This window comes from Microcaecilia unicolor, chromosome 6 (genome assembly GCF_901765095.1).
Source record: "Microcaecilia unicolor chromosome 6, aMicUni1.1, whole genome shotgun sequence".
Lineage (NCBI taxonomy): Eukaryota > Metazoa > Chordata > Amphibia > Gymnophiona > Siphonopidae > Microcaecilia > Microcaecilia unicolor.
In genome coordinates this window covers 292,909,631-292,923,478 of record NC_044036.1, presented here as the reverse complement: position 1 = coordinate 292,923,478, position 13,848 = coordinate 292,909,631, and the positions used below count along the sequence as shown (strand labels likewise).

The window sequence follows — 13,848 nt, the reverse complement described above, 5'->3', positions numbered from 1 at the left end:
TTTTGCTTTTGGGATTACTTATTTTGAATTGCATCATTGGGACTGCTGATATTCATGTCCTGTTGATTTATGAACTGCATTTTTGAACCTGTGGAGATTCCTGAACTGATTTGCTTTTGGAACTGCATTATTAAAAACTACTTTTTCTAAACTGTGTTTTTGGGATTGCATTCTTGAAACCGCTGGGACAATTTCTCTGGCGGCTATCTCGGAAGCTGTGCTGGAATAGTACTGCTGACGTACCTCAGGTCGGAGGGTACACCTGGAGGATTACAGGGAGTTGTACCTAAGTGGAATATCATATAGAAAACTTGGGCTGGAGGCCAGAGTTTCCTGAGAAGAGCGGAGGGATCCTTCACAAGGCATACACAAGTAGCAGCACATGAGTTTCTGGTTGGGCAGACTGGATGGACCGTGCAGGTCTTTCTCTGCTGTCATCTACTATGTTACATCCACCCTGCATGTTGACAATGTGTACCATGCACCCTATGGCAGAGCCTAGCTGCAGTTCCATCTCCCCACAAAGAGCATGCCTCTGGATAAGCCACAAAAAGAAGAGGGGGTGGTGTGAACCTCACCAGAAAGAGAAGCAAGAACAGGCTGGAAGCTGCAGCACCCCAGCACCATTGTGAAGGCCCAGGACAAAACACATTACCCCCACTTGGCTCTCCTCTAATCCCTGGAGCCGGTGTCACAGGGCAGTGAGGAGGGGGAAGGCGACAGGCTTGGAGCTGCAGCACCTTGACTACAGTGTGAAGGGACAGGACACATCACCTAAGCCACTGAATCCCCTCGACTCCCCTCCACCCCTGGAGCTGGTGTTGGATGATAGAAAGGAGGGAAAGACAGGGTGAGGAGTGATGTGGGGCCAATGCTAGCCCTGTAGGATATGCTCATCACACCTATATCTGCATTGAAGCCAAAAGGCCATCATCTACAGGGGCCAGTCCACAGACCTGCTGGCCCTGGTGTGCCCCTGCAGCTGATGTCCACCTAGAGCTGGTAGCATCCCACCCAGATGCACCCTGATGACCATGAAGTTCCACAGGGGAACCTGCAGCCAACCTTTACCCACATCCACCAGATCATGGGCCTCATGGTCACCAGAAAAAAACAAAAACAAACAAGAGTCCAGACTCTGCACAAAGAAAGCAAACAAAGGACAACAGCAAAGTAGATGAGAAAGGCTGGAGATCTATTAACAGTTCTTCAATCTGAGGGCTGAGATACATGAATTCAATGAGGCCACGAGGCACTCAAACATCTCAGCTCCCCATCCCAGCCCTTACACCCTCAGCCATGTAGGTTAATGCTGATCAACATCAAAACTGCACAGGTGGCCCTTAACGTTCACTGCCAACATGCATCCCAGAACCACTACCTCACAAGAGTACAAACACTAATAGTCAAGGCAGCCATAAAAACACTTTTTACCCACAAAACATGAGATTTTAATTTTAACTATGCTGTAACATATTTAAGCATTTGATGTTCCCTTATATAATCACGTATGTATCAATTTCAAAAGGTTACATTATGAAACTACAAGTTGTAATAATTTTGTGATTCTGCATAGTTGCAGTTTCCTCATTTCTATCCTTGAATCTGAAGTTAACCCCCCCCCCCCCAAAGTAACAAAAATTCACCCCAGCAGATAGTCCTGATACCTGGCCACATTCTGTAGGTGCACCCTCAGAAGACAGAATCAAATATGCAAATGTTTTCCAAATGTGTGTTTCCACCCTTGTTACTAGAGCCCAACATCCATCAACCTCTCTCCCTCCCCACAGAAAGCAGGGACATTAGTAACAAGAACATCCTATACAGATTCCTCCTCCCCCCCCCCCAAAAAAAAAACAAAAAAAAAAAAAACGGGCAACTACGGTCATTAGGTGTCTTTCCATTGGTTCCTCTGCTCCACTCCCTCTCAGGGAGATCTGGGAAACACAAAAGGGACATTAAAAATATGCCTACATACCTTAGATGGTCTCTAGCCACAGCTGTGGCAGCACTTGCAGTAGGTGGCAAAGTCAACAATTCTAGAACCCATCTCACCGCTTGGTGACTTCCTAAGTAGATTCCTAGTAGATTCCTGGTAACGGTTAGCTATCAGGGTGCTCAACACATACCACAGATGTTCACAATGTGGGGGACAGGTCTTCATTGGGCACCTACTGTCTCTGAATACAATGCAGTGGTTCAAAACATCCTACCAGAATGGCTATTTTGCAAAAAACATGTGCATGACATCAAGACATTTAGGAGTCAGTTGTGAAATGGCAAACACACAGCAGCTCATATCCCACAAGGGAAACTTCACCTCGGAAGAGGTTGATATGCTGGTCCAGGAAGTGATGAAACACTGGAAATAGATGTTTGGTGTAGCTGGTCAATGGCTAAGTGCATACACCAAACAAAGTATGCACTGAGACCTTCCACAACAAGAACGCGGAGGACCTTAAGTGCAAGTGGCATGGACTCTGCAGAAATGCAAAGGCGAAGGCTGGTAACTCCCAACTCATCAGCAAAGGGCTGAATACTATAGACCAACAGGTGCTCCAGACCACAAATGAGGAGGCAGTGTGGGGTGTAGGGGACCTGGACACTTCTCTGCAGTCAGTGGATGCCTTGCTGCACAGGCATCCAGCCACCTGTCCCTTCAGATCTGTCCATAATATACTCATGTCTGCAGGGTACCATGCACATGGGACAGTTTCACTGCATTCCAGGAATTTTGTGGGAAGGGGATAAGGGTGTGGGCTAACAGTGTTAACAGGGAGAGTTGCCACCATCATCCAACAGAGCTTCAGGCAATTACCTCACACCAACAAGCATTGTGAAAGGCATCCCTCCACTGGCAGGTCAGAGCTAGTGTTACTCCATACAGACCACAGCCTATCAGTAATTTGCAAACAAAAATGCCTGGACATGGCCCAATCCTGCATTTGCCATGCCCTGGACTGCCATACTCTTAAGCAGTTGTGCTACTCATGGAGGGTAAGGAGAGGGCTGGTACTGTGCATGACAGGATAGACAGGTTCAAGGAAAGGACCACATGCACAATGTGTTGGGGAAGCATTATATAAAAAGGTGCATATGATGTCAATTGGTGGCTGTGGATCAAAGTACCCCTCATGTGCCACATGTTGCCTTTTCTGCTCTTACCTACAACTGAAGGACAGGATATGGATGTGGAAACTGGGCTCACAAGCTGCTGTACTGCCAGATAACAGCACCCAGGAAGGTATGGTAGAGGCTGTGGAGAACTTGGACACAAGGGACACAGTGCATGGAGCTGCCTGTTGTCAGGGAGAAGCCGATAGAGGACACAGTTACCGGTGCCATCCCCATTCAGGGGTGCTGAACCTGATGCAGATCCTGCTGCCGAGGGTGGTTTTGATAGGGCACAACACCAGCAGGAATTCTTGATGTATGCCCATCAGCTCATGGCCCAAAACTATGATAATCATGCAGCAGAGGGAGTGCAAGCTAGCCCTACAAAACACGTTTGACTTGATGGAGCAGCAAATGGAATAAGTCACAGAGCAGTTGCAGCAGAACCAAGAGATGATAGGTGTAATGTGGACACTGTTCTGCTAGATGGAAGCACTCAGTGAAAGGGGGAGCATAAGACAACATACTGAAAGAGTCTAAACCATATTTTTCACGGAAGTGGCAAGGGAACAGAGCTGTATCCAAGAGGCCTACCAGTGGCATGTCCTGGACCTGTGCCAAGGGTTCCTGGGTGCAGCCATGCCATGTGGCATGGCAACAGGGAGCAAGATCCCCCTATTTCCGCATTTGCTCAAGCAGTGAGAGAGACCTGCCTGGAGACAGACTTCATCCTCAGGCCCAGACAGTACTGATAGCTCTTGCCAGGGTCAGAGCCATGGGGACAACCTTGCTGGCTCCCAGAAGGTATATGAAACAGAATCAAGTTGCTGCACATTGCACTAGTAGAGCTCCTCTGCACGTGCACCATATAGCTTCTGTGCCTGCTCCAAATTCAAGTGCTACTGCTGAAGGGCCATGCAAAAGGGTGGAGCAAAAGGGGATCCCTGTGGGAATCCTGTGGACCTGGAGGGGATCCCCGCAGGATTCCCACTAACCCTATTCCCATGCAGCTCTCTGTTTGGAACATAGGGGGAAAAAAAAAACATCTAAGATCTGGGCAAGGCAAAGTCACTGAACAAAACAGCATCCCAGGCAAGGGACACTTTCAGATTGGTTAGCCCATTTGTAGGGAGTTGGTCAATGAGTGGCAAGCAGGGCAGACTGATTCAGAATGGAATGACACCTCCATGGCTTACTGCCCTGCTTGCCACTTGATGAACTCTACAAAAAGTGCCAGACTGGTAGAGGCCTACTAAAATGAAGAGCCGACTGTTCATAAGACACATCTAACCATAGGCAAGAAGGACAATTATTTCCCCTCATCACCAAGAGTGCTGAGGGCAGGGTCAAGTTTGTGGTGCCAGAATGTATGGATGAATTGGGTATGTGGTTTAAACAGGGTAGGATTGGTATGGAATGTGACTTAGGGGATTCAAACCACTTAGACACACAAAGTACCATAAGTGCTTTGAAAATGAGCCCCTAAGTCTGCTATGTTATGTTTTGGAAATGTTGGAATCCAGTTGAAGGTGGAAGTCAGGAATACAGCAGATTGCCTGGTTAAATGTTTATGGGCACTGGCCAGCGTCAGGTCTCTAGTGTGGTACAACAGGTTTACCTTAAACTGCTTAGGAAACCGAGGCCATACTTGAAATAGGAGTTATTTAGAACTGTGGTACAGGCATTAGTGCTCTGTTCCTTAGATATTGATATGCTTTATATGTAGGGTTGTCTAAGAAGTTACTACAAAAGCTTCAAATGGCCCACAATACTGTAGCAAGATTTTTAACTAACAGCGCACAGTGAGCTAGCATCATCAACCAGATTTTAACTCAATTACATTGGTTACCTATGTGGGAGAGAAATATTTTTAAAACCAAGGTTTTGACTTAAAGTTTTGAGACGTCATGCATTTCCTTTGTTTTGCTCACAACCTCAGATGTATACTCCTGGACACTCACTGTGCTCTGCACAAAGTATATTGCTTGCTCCTTATAAAAATTATATTATTTATTTAGATTTAGCTCACACCTTTTCCAGTAGCAGCTCAAGGTGAGTTACATTCAGGTACACTGATCTTTGGAAGACAAAAGTGGAGAAAAAGAAGCATTTTGGTAGTTGGTGGCTGAGGGTTATATAATAAGGTACCAGAAGAGTTAGAACATGGGGTATCCCTTATTGGGTTTCAGAAGGTGTTAAAGAAAAAAGTTTCAGGACACTAGGTCATGATTTTACTTTTTTTTTTTTTTGCAAGTGTTTATGTTTTTTTTAATGCCATGAGATATCTCGAATAGCACTGCAAAGAAGACGGTATATTAAAGATTTTACAAATTAAATAAGTGCACTGCACTACCTATAATTCAGCATGTCTGATGGTCACCAAGGCATCTGATACTTTACAACGACTGTTTTTCACACATGACCCACTTATCAGCCCCTACTAAGTTATGCAAGTTAGGGGCCATATGCAGTGACTCTCTTTGGTGTTACCTCAGCTCTCCGCTAGCAGTCTATCAGCGCCTTAATTGTTACCCCCCCCCCCCCCCTCCGCTAGCAGTCTATCAGCGCCTTAATTGTTACCCCCCCCCCCCCTCCGCTAGCAGTCTATCAGCGCCTTAATTGTTACCCCCCCCCCCCCCATGAAGCCAAGCAGTCCTATTACAAATCTCTATCACTACCACCATAATCTCCATCACCAGTACCCCAATTCTTACGCAGCACTTCCGCTTCTTTAATAAGCGATCAGCACCACTTCATAAGGTCCACCAACCCCTATTTCAGGCGTAATCACCCCCAAACCCTCCCCACCACACACACTCTCTTTCTCTCTCACACACACTTTTTCCTTCCTGCCACTGCTGATTGAATCTATCGCACAGCTGCTTTATTTCGTTCATTATTTTGCCACTTAACAGCACTACCCACCCTATTTTTGTGGGCTGGCACAAGCCTCTCTCCTTAGGTCGCCTTCGCTTCTGTAGAAACCTACAACTTCTGCAGCAGCAGAGTACTACCTCCTGTTACCCCCACCCGCTGCAACCAAAGCAGGGAATGAAGGCCCGGGAAAATATTGGGAGGACATGCTAGGCCAAGAAGCCAGGCTCACCTGCACGGCTCTGCTGAAGAATACACCAGCATCAGAAGCAAGTTTCTTCACACTGAAATCCATTACAAGCGGTCAGCAAGCTACTACAACACCAGCAACAGCTGGCTGGAGGAGTGAAGAAGAACCGAAACCTTCTTTGGTCCCCTCCCACCCTGCCTTTCCAGCTGTATCGCTCCGCCTTCCTCAGCGTTGACTCTTAAAGGGAACGGGATTGCACTACTGCAGGATTTCTGCCCCCTTGCAGAAAAAGAGAGCATCGATTGGAGAATGTTAGACATGGCACGGACAGTGAGCGATCTATTGGTTGCAGAATGTGTCAGTCTGATGGGGCTGGGTTTGGTTGCGCTGTGTTCGAGGAGAGGGTGCCCTTCCGGAGCTATGGAGCTGCAGGTGAGAACTGGAGTATGGGTGGAGTGAACATGGGGCTGCTATTCCCTCTTGAAGGTCTAGTGACACCCCAGGACTGTTATTCTTCTACTCCTATCCTATAGTATCGCGGGCTGGCGCTCAGCTGTTGGGTCTATGGATGCTCCTAAGGAGGTTTGGGTTTAGAAGCTAAAGATTTTATAAAATCCTGCTTCCGATTTTTGTTGAAAGAACGAATTCTGAACATTCTGACGGTCTAAGTGTGCGACTCTTTAATGATATAATGCATAATGTAGGTAATATAAATACTTGGTTCATGTTTGTCAGCTTGGGGGAGGTGGGGGCCGCGGCTATGCACACGCTGCAGCGCGTACACAGAAAATAAATGATGTGCGGTGTTCTCTGTATGATGGTGCATCCATTTACTCCTAGCGGTTGCTTTAAATGTAGTGATTAGTAAAGGATAGTCCGGTATATCTGTAAAGGGAATCAGTGCTTGTACGCATCAATATTTGCTTCTTTGTTTCAGAGTTCAACTGCTGGTGCTGGAATTTGCTCTGCTTGTGAGATCATCAGGCCTTACATGAAATGAAGCTGCTAGGAGTAATTTTCAGTACCTGGAGAAATTCTATGTGCATAGGTAGTCTGGTGGTCGCCTAACCAGTATACTGAATCCTGACAGGCATGGCCTTTAGGAGAACTGAAGGAATGTCCATCATACAAGCACTTGCTATGACAGTAGCTGAAATACCCATCTTTCTCTACACAACATTTGGGCAGGTATAAAACTGATCTCTGGTATGCATTATTTTTTCTTGCTCTATGTTGCTAATATTAAAGATTAAGCGCACAACTTTTTCCATAGTAATTCAAGGTCAGCTACTTTCAGGTACAGTAGCTACTCACCATAGAATGCAGTAGTCTTAGGATATTGAGCCTTATCCAAGACAATTTTACACAGAAAATAGCAGGCCATAAAGACTGACTATATAGCCTCTCTAGTCTACCAACTACTTTCAGTTTCTACTAAGCTCTTGGTGCCCTGCCTCTGTCACTTCCACTATGAGGCTGTTCTATGCACCCACTGCCTGGCTAAGTGCTAATATTCAGTGTGCCAGTTATCTCAGCTGAATTTTAGCACTTAGTGGCTAGCTGTTAACCGGTTATGTCTCATGACTTAGCAGGCTAAAGCATGAATATTTGGTGCTAAACCAGACAAGCCTGCTATTACACTGGAGGAGTGGACAAGTGGTTAGAGAACCAGTCTTGACATCCAGAGTTGTGAAAAAGGTGAGCAAAATCTAAATAAATAAAATTAATATTTGCATTTTGCTCACACCTTTTTCAATAACATAGTAGATGACGGCAGAAAAAGACCTGCATGGTCCATCCAGTCTGCCCAACAAGATGAACTCATGTGTATACCTTACCTTGATTTGTACCTGTCTTTTTCAGGGCACAGACCGTATAAGTCTGCCCAGCACTATCCCATCCTCCCAACCACCATGAAGAGGACAATTTTGGTAGCACAATCATTTTTAGGACATTAATCCGTCCCAACCAGGATAGATTTAAATTTTCCCAGTGCTCTAGTTCCAGAAGTAATTCCTTAAGCGTAGGTAGAAGTTAAGTTCATATAATTCTGAAGGTGAAACAGACAACTGAATGTCCAAATAGCGTATTCAGTTTTGTGCCCAACGACAAGGGAAATCTTGAATCCTGATACCTTGTCATAGTCATGCAGCATGCTACTGCCACATGAGCAAAAATCTCTGGGTTTGTTAAAGTTAACAAGATACCATCTGCAAACAAGATTTTTACCTTGTTTTGCCATATCATACCCTGTATGCCCAGTGAAGATCTTATTAATAGTAGCTCAAGGTGAGTTACATTAAAGTACATTGGGTATTTCCCTGTCCCTGGAGGGCTCACAATTTAATTTTGTACCTGAGGCAATGGAGGGTTAAGTGACTTGTCCAGGATCACAAGGAGTACCAGTGAGATTTGAACAGGGCACCTCTGGATGTTAAGACTGGTGCTCTAACCACTAGGCCTGCATGGAATATTTACTTAGCCAGTTAAGTTGCCATAGCCAAAGCTTAAACTGGATATTCAATGTGGGGCCATATCCGGCGACTGGCATTAACTATCTGGGTTACCTGCCTGCCGCTGACGCTGGCGGGGGGAGGGAGGGCAAGAGGATAATATTTAGATATTTAAGACTGTCCCCTTATGCTTTATGATGAAGACCATTGACCATTTTCATAGCCACCCAAACTTTAGCAGAGGCAATCACTGTTTTTCCTAATCTTCTTATTTTAGGCAACCTAAATTTCCATGTAGATAACCCTCAACGCCCCATTGATGGAAACTTTCTCACCTTGATCGCCGATCTATCTTTCCCAACCCATCAAGCAGGTCATACCTTAGACTTAGTTCTTTTTTCATTTAGCCCTGATTTTTCTTTTCTTTAGCAAAGTTCTCTGTGGTCCCGGTTCCCTGCGCTGATCATTTGCTTACCACCTTCATTCTTTCTGTTCCAGCATCCCTTCTAAAGCTCCTCCGTACTCCTCATCACACAGGGTTTTTTAAAAACTTGTATTTAAATTTTATTAACAAAACGAAAAGTTCAGTTACAACAACAAGTTGGCACCCAAATATATACAAAAATGTACCAAAGAGATCCCCCCTCATCTTCTCCAACATGATACCCCTTGATTCAAAGCACTGCTGTGCAGATTCTTTCTCATGCAAGTAAATTTGACCATGTAACCCCTCTTTTCATTCAACACTTCTGGCATACTATTCTGTTTCAAATCTGTTATAAGATTATAACCCTCACTCATAAGGTCATTTACACTATGACTCCTTACTCTCCTCCTTTATAATGCTCTATACGCCTTCATGTTGCTTGCATTCCCTGAATGACAATAGACTGTGTTCCTTCTATTTCAGTGGTCAAATTTGCCACTACTAAGAGACCATGCTTTTTTCTGTACTGCCCCAACTCTTTGGACTGCGTTATCCAAATCACTTTGCCTCAAAGCCTCCTTCTCCAAATTTAAATCAGCTTTGAAGATGCATCCTTTTCAAGAAACCTACGGACTGAAACAGAGTTGAGTGGGTTTCTGTCAGGACGATGAGCCCAATTTATTTTCCTTGGGTAAAGAGACTAAAAATAATAGCATTAACAAACGTTTTAGTAGTATCCCACTAGTCTCTTTACTATCTAATTATTGGCATTCCTTTCTTTTTAATACAATCTTAAATACACTATAAATCACCCTCTGAACTGATTCTATCCTGTTTATAACCTTTTCAAGGTGCAGTCTCCAGAATAAAGCCCAATAAAATAATTTTACATAGTACTCCAAATGAGGTCTCACCAGAGGCAGTATTACCTCCTTTTCCCCACTAGCCATTCCTGTCCCTATACACTCAAGTAACTTTCTGGCTTTTTTTCCGTAATCTTATCTATATGTGCAATCACTTTAAGATCATCAGATATGATCATTCCCAGATCCCACTTTTTTTTTGCAAAGAATTTCACTCCCTATGCTATACCGTTCCCTTGGGTTTTCGTAGCCCAAGTGCATGTGACTGCCCTTTTTAGCGTTAAATAAATATAAATTGCTAACTCTAGTCTTCAAGCTTTGCTAGATCCCTCCTCATGTTGTTTACACTTCAAGGTGTCTAACCTGTTGTAGATTTTGGTATCATCAGAAAAGAGGCAACCTTTCACAATAGCCTTCTGCAGTATCACTTACAGAAATGATGAAAAGAACTGGACCAAGGACGGATCACTGTGGCACACCACTGGTAATGTGCCTCTTTGTCGCCCTCTTCGCAACCAGATTTTACTCGGTTACTATAATCACTTTAGGACACATACCAAAGGCACTTGGTTTAATTATAAATCACTTATGCAGGACTGTGTCAAAAGCCTTGCTGAAAAGCAAAGTTACTCCTTGTAGCAGGTGTTCTCCAAGGACAGAAGGCCAAATATTCTCACATCTGGATAGAATCATTCAACAGAGCCCAGTGCAGATGCTGACTAGCAGGTTAAAAGAATTTTACAGTAGTGCCCCACTATTCATTTGCTGGAGCCTTTGCAAGCATGGGTCCCTCGGTCATTGTAAAAAGCTAAAGAATTTAACTCCAAGGGGAGGTGGGAGGGTATTTGAGAATACTTGGCCTGCTGTCCTCAGAGAACACCTGCTACAGATGAGTAACTTTGCTTTCTCCGAGGACAAGCAGGCCATTGTATTATAATATCTCGGAATCCCTAGCTACCAGCTCACTGAAAACAACAATGCTAGGACAATAGGGACTCGAAATGTGAAGGCCTGTTATTCAATAAACCTGAAACAATCTGAGTACTAGTTGTGGAAATGCCTAGTGAGGTGTAATTGGATTCTAGACACCAAACAAATTCTGCAGGACTGTCTGACCGAACCGGCTGTCACGTTGGGTATCCTGCTCAAGGCAGTAATGAGATGTGAATGTATGGGCAGAAACATTGCAGCTTTGCAAATCTCCTCTGTGGCTTTGACATTATGAACCTTGACATGACCATATAGAGTCAGTCCAGCTTGGGCATAAGTAAAGGAGATGCAGTCTGCTAGTTAATTGGAAATATGCGTTTGCCGATGGCTACCTCCATCCTGTTTGGGTCAAAAGAAGCAAAAAGTTGGGTGGATTGTCTATGGGCTTTAGCCCACTCCAGATAGAAGGCTAAGGCTTGCTTGCAATCCAGGATATGCAGTACACTCTTGCCAAGATGGGCTTGTTGTTTTAGGAAAAAAAGAACTATTGACTGATTTAAGATGGAACTCTGACACTACCTTAGGAAGGAACTTGGGGTGCGTTTGAAGAATACTCTAATGTGATGAAACTTAGTGTAAAGTGGGTCAGCTACTAGGGCCTGAAAGCGCACTGACCCTGCAAGCTGAAGTGACTGCCTCCAGAAACACAGCTTTCCAGGTCAAATACTTCAGATGACAGGAATCAAGTGGCTCAAAAGGAGCTTTCATCAGCTGGATGAGGACAATGTTGAGATCCCATGACATAGTTGGAGATTTGAACAGGGGTTTTGTCAATAACAAACCTCGCATGAAGTAAACAACTACAGGACTGTAAGAGATGGGCTTACCTCCCACCGGTCGGAGGTTACAAGGTGCCATCTATGATACAAAATTCAGCCCCTCTACCTGTAGGCCATCCAGGATGGCTACTTTGAGTGCGGCTATGCTGTCTTGGAGCCAGTCAAAAGCTTGTCCCTTGCTTCAACTAGAGCTTCTGAGGATGGGGTTGGCGAGGCCAAGAACACTGGGCCTGGGGCTTTTGGGCACAGCGGGAAGGTGGCAGGAACGTTCGCCTTTGAGAGTAGTAGGTTAGTCTAGACATACTCAAAAATGTCCATAAAGACGCAGCTGGAAAGTGCCAAGACAGTTTGGATGGTGTCCATGTGTTTTTATGAAGTTGGCTACGTCTTCCACCTGATCTCCAAACATGTCATCTCAGCAAGGAACGTCTGCCACCCTCTCCTGAACTGCCGGTTCTAGGTGAGAGACATGCAGCCACAAGTCTGCATATCCCCACACCCATAGTGGAGAGTCTGGACACTATATCAAAAGTTATATGCGCCCCGGCCAGATAAGTCCTATAATCCAGCTGCTTACTGGCCAACTGGTGAAGCTCTATGGCCTGCTCCTTTGGGAGATAATCCACAAGACTTAATTTACTATGGACCAAAGACAGCAAGTAAAGGCTCGTGTAGAGCTGGTAGGACTGGATGCGAGCAACTAGCATCGTGGCCTTGTCTTCCTCCCAAACGAGTCATGTCCTGGCTTCTCTACCTGAAGGGCACCGAGGCATGAGTCCAAGTGCTCCTAGCTCATTTCAGAGTGCATTCGACCACTAGAGAATGGTTGCCGGCTCATATCCGGGAGCCTTTTGGATATGGTACTACATATCTGCCTTCTTAGGTGCAACCTGCACTGGGAGGGGAGGTTCCCAATTCTTCATCAGTGCATCCTTAAGGATAGGGTGCAGTGGTACAGTGGCCCCTTCCTTAGGAGGACACTCAAATTCCAGGACAGTCAACATCTTCCCTGGCCTCAGGTGGCGATTTTTGTCTCTCTTCACATGGCAAGGGATCAGAAGATACCATAAAATTCCTCTTCTGTGGGTCCTCCTCTGAATCCTATGAATGGTACCCTTCAGACTTTTCACCGTACTCAGGTTGAACTGAATGAGTCTGTGTTCATGCCTCGAAGAGCGCTGAGTTACAGCCTTACTCTCTGACTCCAGGTAAGCTTTCTCCCCCTATGTTGAGACTGGTACTGTATGTGTCAAGGTCGATGTCAACACCCATCAAGGTGCTGGCATTGAGAATCTCTGCATCAGCATGGAAGGAGCCTCCAGGAAAAATCTGAGCTGGATCCATGGTTGGGGCAAGCACCGTCAATCCCTGAACAGTGTGTCCCTGCAGCATCTGCTCCATCTCCTCCTTGAGCATGGCTTGGAACTGTTCATTAAAGGAAGGCATCGACAAAGGCGGGAAAACTGGAAGAGAGGCAGTCTGAGAAGGTGTCTGTGTTGGACCGGTAGTGGGGACTTCGCTGCTGGGAGACTTGCCCACCAGCACCTCTTTGAAGGAGGGGGAGTGTTTCTTGGGTACTGGCTATGCCGATGCCCCAGCACCCTGTGTTGAAGAGGACTGATGCTTCTTGGGCTTCCCCCCCATGCACAGCATCACGGGCCTTCGGTGCCAAAGAGGACAACATTGCACCTGTTCGTGTTCTTGGTCTCTGATCCGATACTGATCAGTCCCAGGGCCTACTCTCAGTGCCCAATGTCGAGGGAGGTGGAGACCTCAGTGCCAGTGCACTCCCAGTGGATGCTGAAGTCTTGGCAGCCATCGAGGTCTGTGCTTCCAGCACCTTCAAGGAACCAGAAAGTTTCTCCTGTTGAACCTGCCGCACCCTCTGTGTCCTCCGTTGCATTTGAAAACAGAGAGAACAAGAGTTAGGTTCATGGTCAAATCCAAGGCACCTGATGCAGCAGTTGTGCATGTCTATCATAGAAATCAAACAATTTTACATTGGGTGCACCTTTTGAAGACACTGGGGGAAATTGAAGAAATTGAGAATTTTTCCTCCACATTTATCCTGAAGGAAGGTGAAAAACTCTCATGGGAAGGCATAGGAAAAAACACGAATTGCACTTTGAGAACACAAAGACGCGTCCTCTCTACTCCG

The 13,848-nt window shown here is 45.5% G+C and overlaps 2 protein-coding genes across 7 annotated transcripts in view; one reads left to right on the top strand and one right to left on the bottom strand.

Moving 5' to 3' along the window:
- The window catches only part of SH3GLB2 (SH3 domain containing GRB2 like, endophilin B2), a 90,849-nt gene extending 84,462 nt beyond the window's left edge, over positions 1–6,387 (bottom strand). For all 3 annotated transcript variants that reach the window (XM_030207872.1, XM_030207874.1, XM_030207873.1), the window contains exon 1: positions 6,221–6,387. In XM_030207872.1, the coding sequence (XP_030063732.1) occupies positions 6,221–6,283 (63 nt within the window). In that variant the 5' untranslated portion in view covers positions 6,284–6,387. The remainder of the gene's footprint in view (positions 1–6,220) is intronic.
- A 134-nt stretch (positions 6,388–6,521) lies between these two features.
- Positions 6,522–13,848, top strand: part of MIGA2 (mitoguardin 2) — a 38,122-nt gene continuing 30,795 nt past the window's right edge. Inside the window, exons 1-2 of one of the 4 annotated variants that reach the window (XM_030207870.1) lie at positions 6,522–6,610; positions 7,116–7,366. In XM_030207870.1, the coding sequence (XP_030063730.1) occupies positions 7,271–7,366 (96 nt within the window). In that variant the 5' untranslated portion in view covers positions 6,522–6,610; positions 7,116–7,270. Of the gene's footprint in view, positions 6,611–6,642; positions 6,665–7,115; positions 7,385–13,848 lie in introns of those variants that run through there. The other 3 variants (XM_030207868.1, XM_030207869.1, XM_030207871.1) reach the window with 3 other exon arrangements.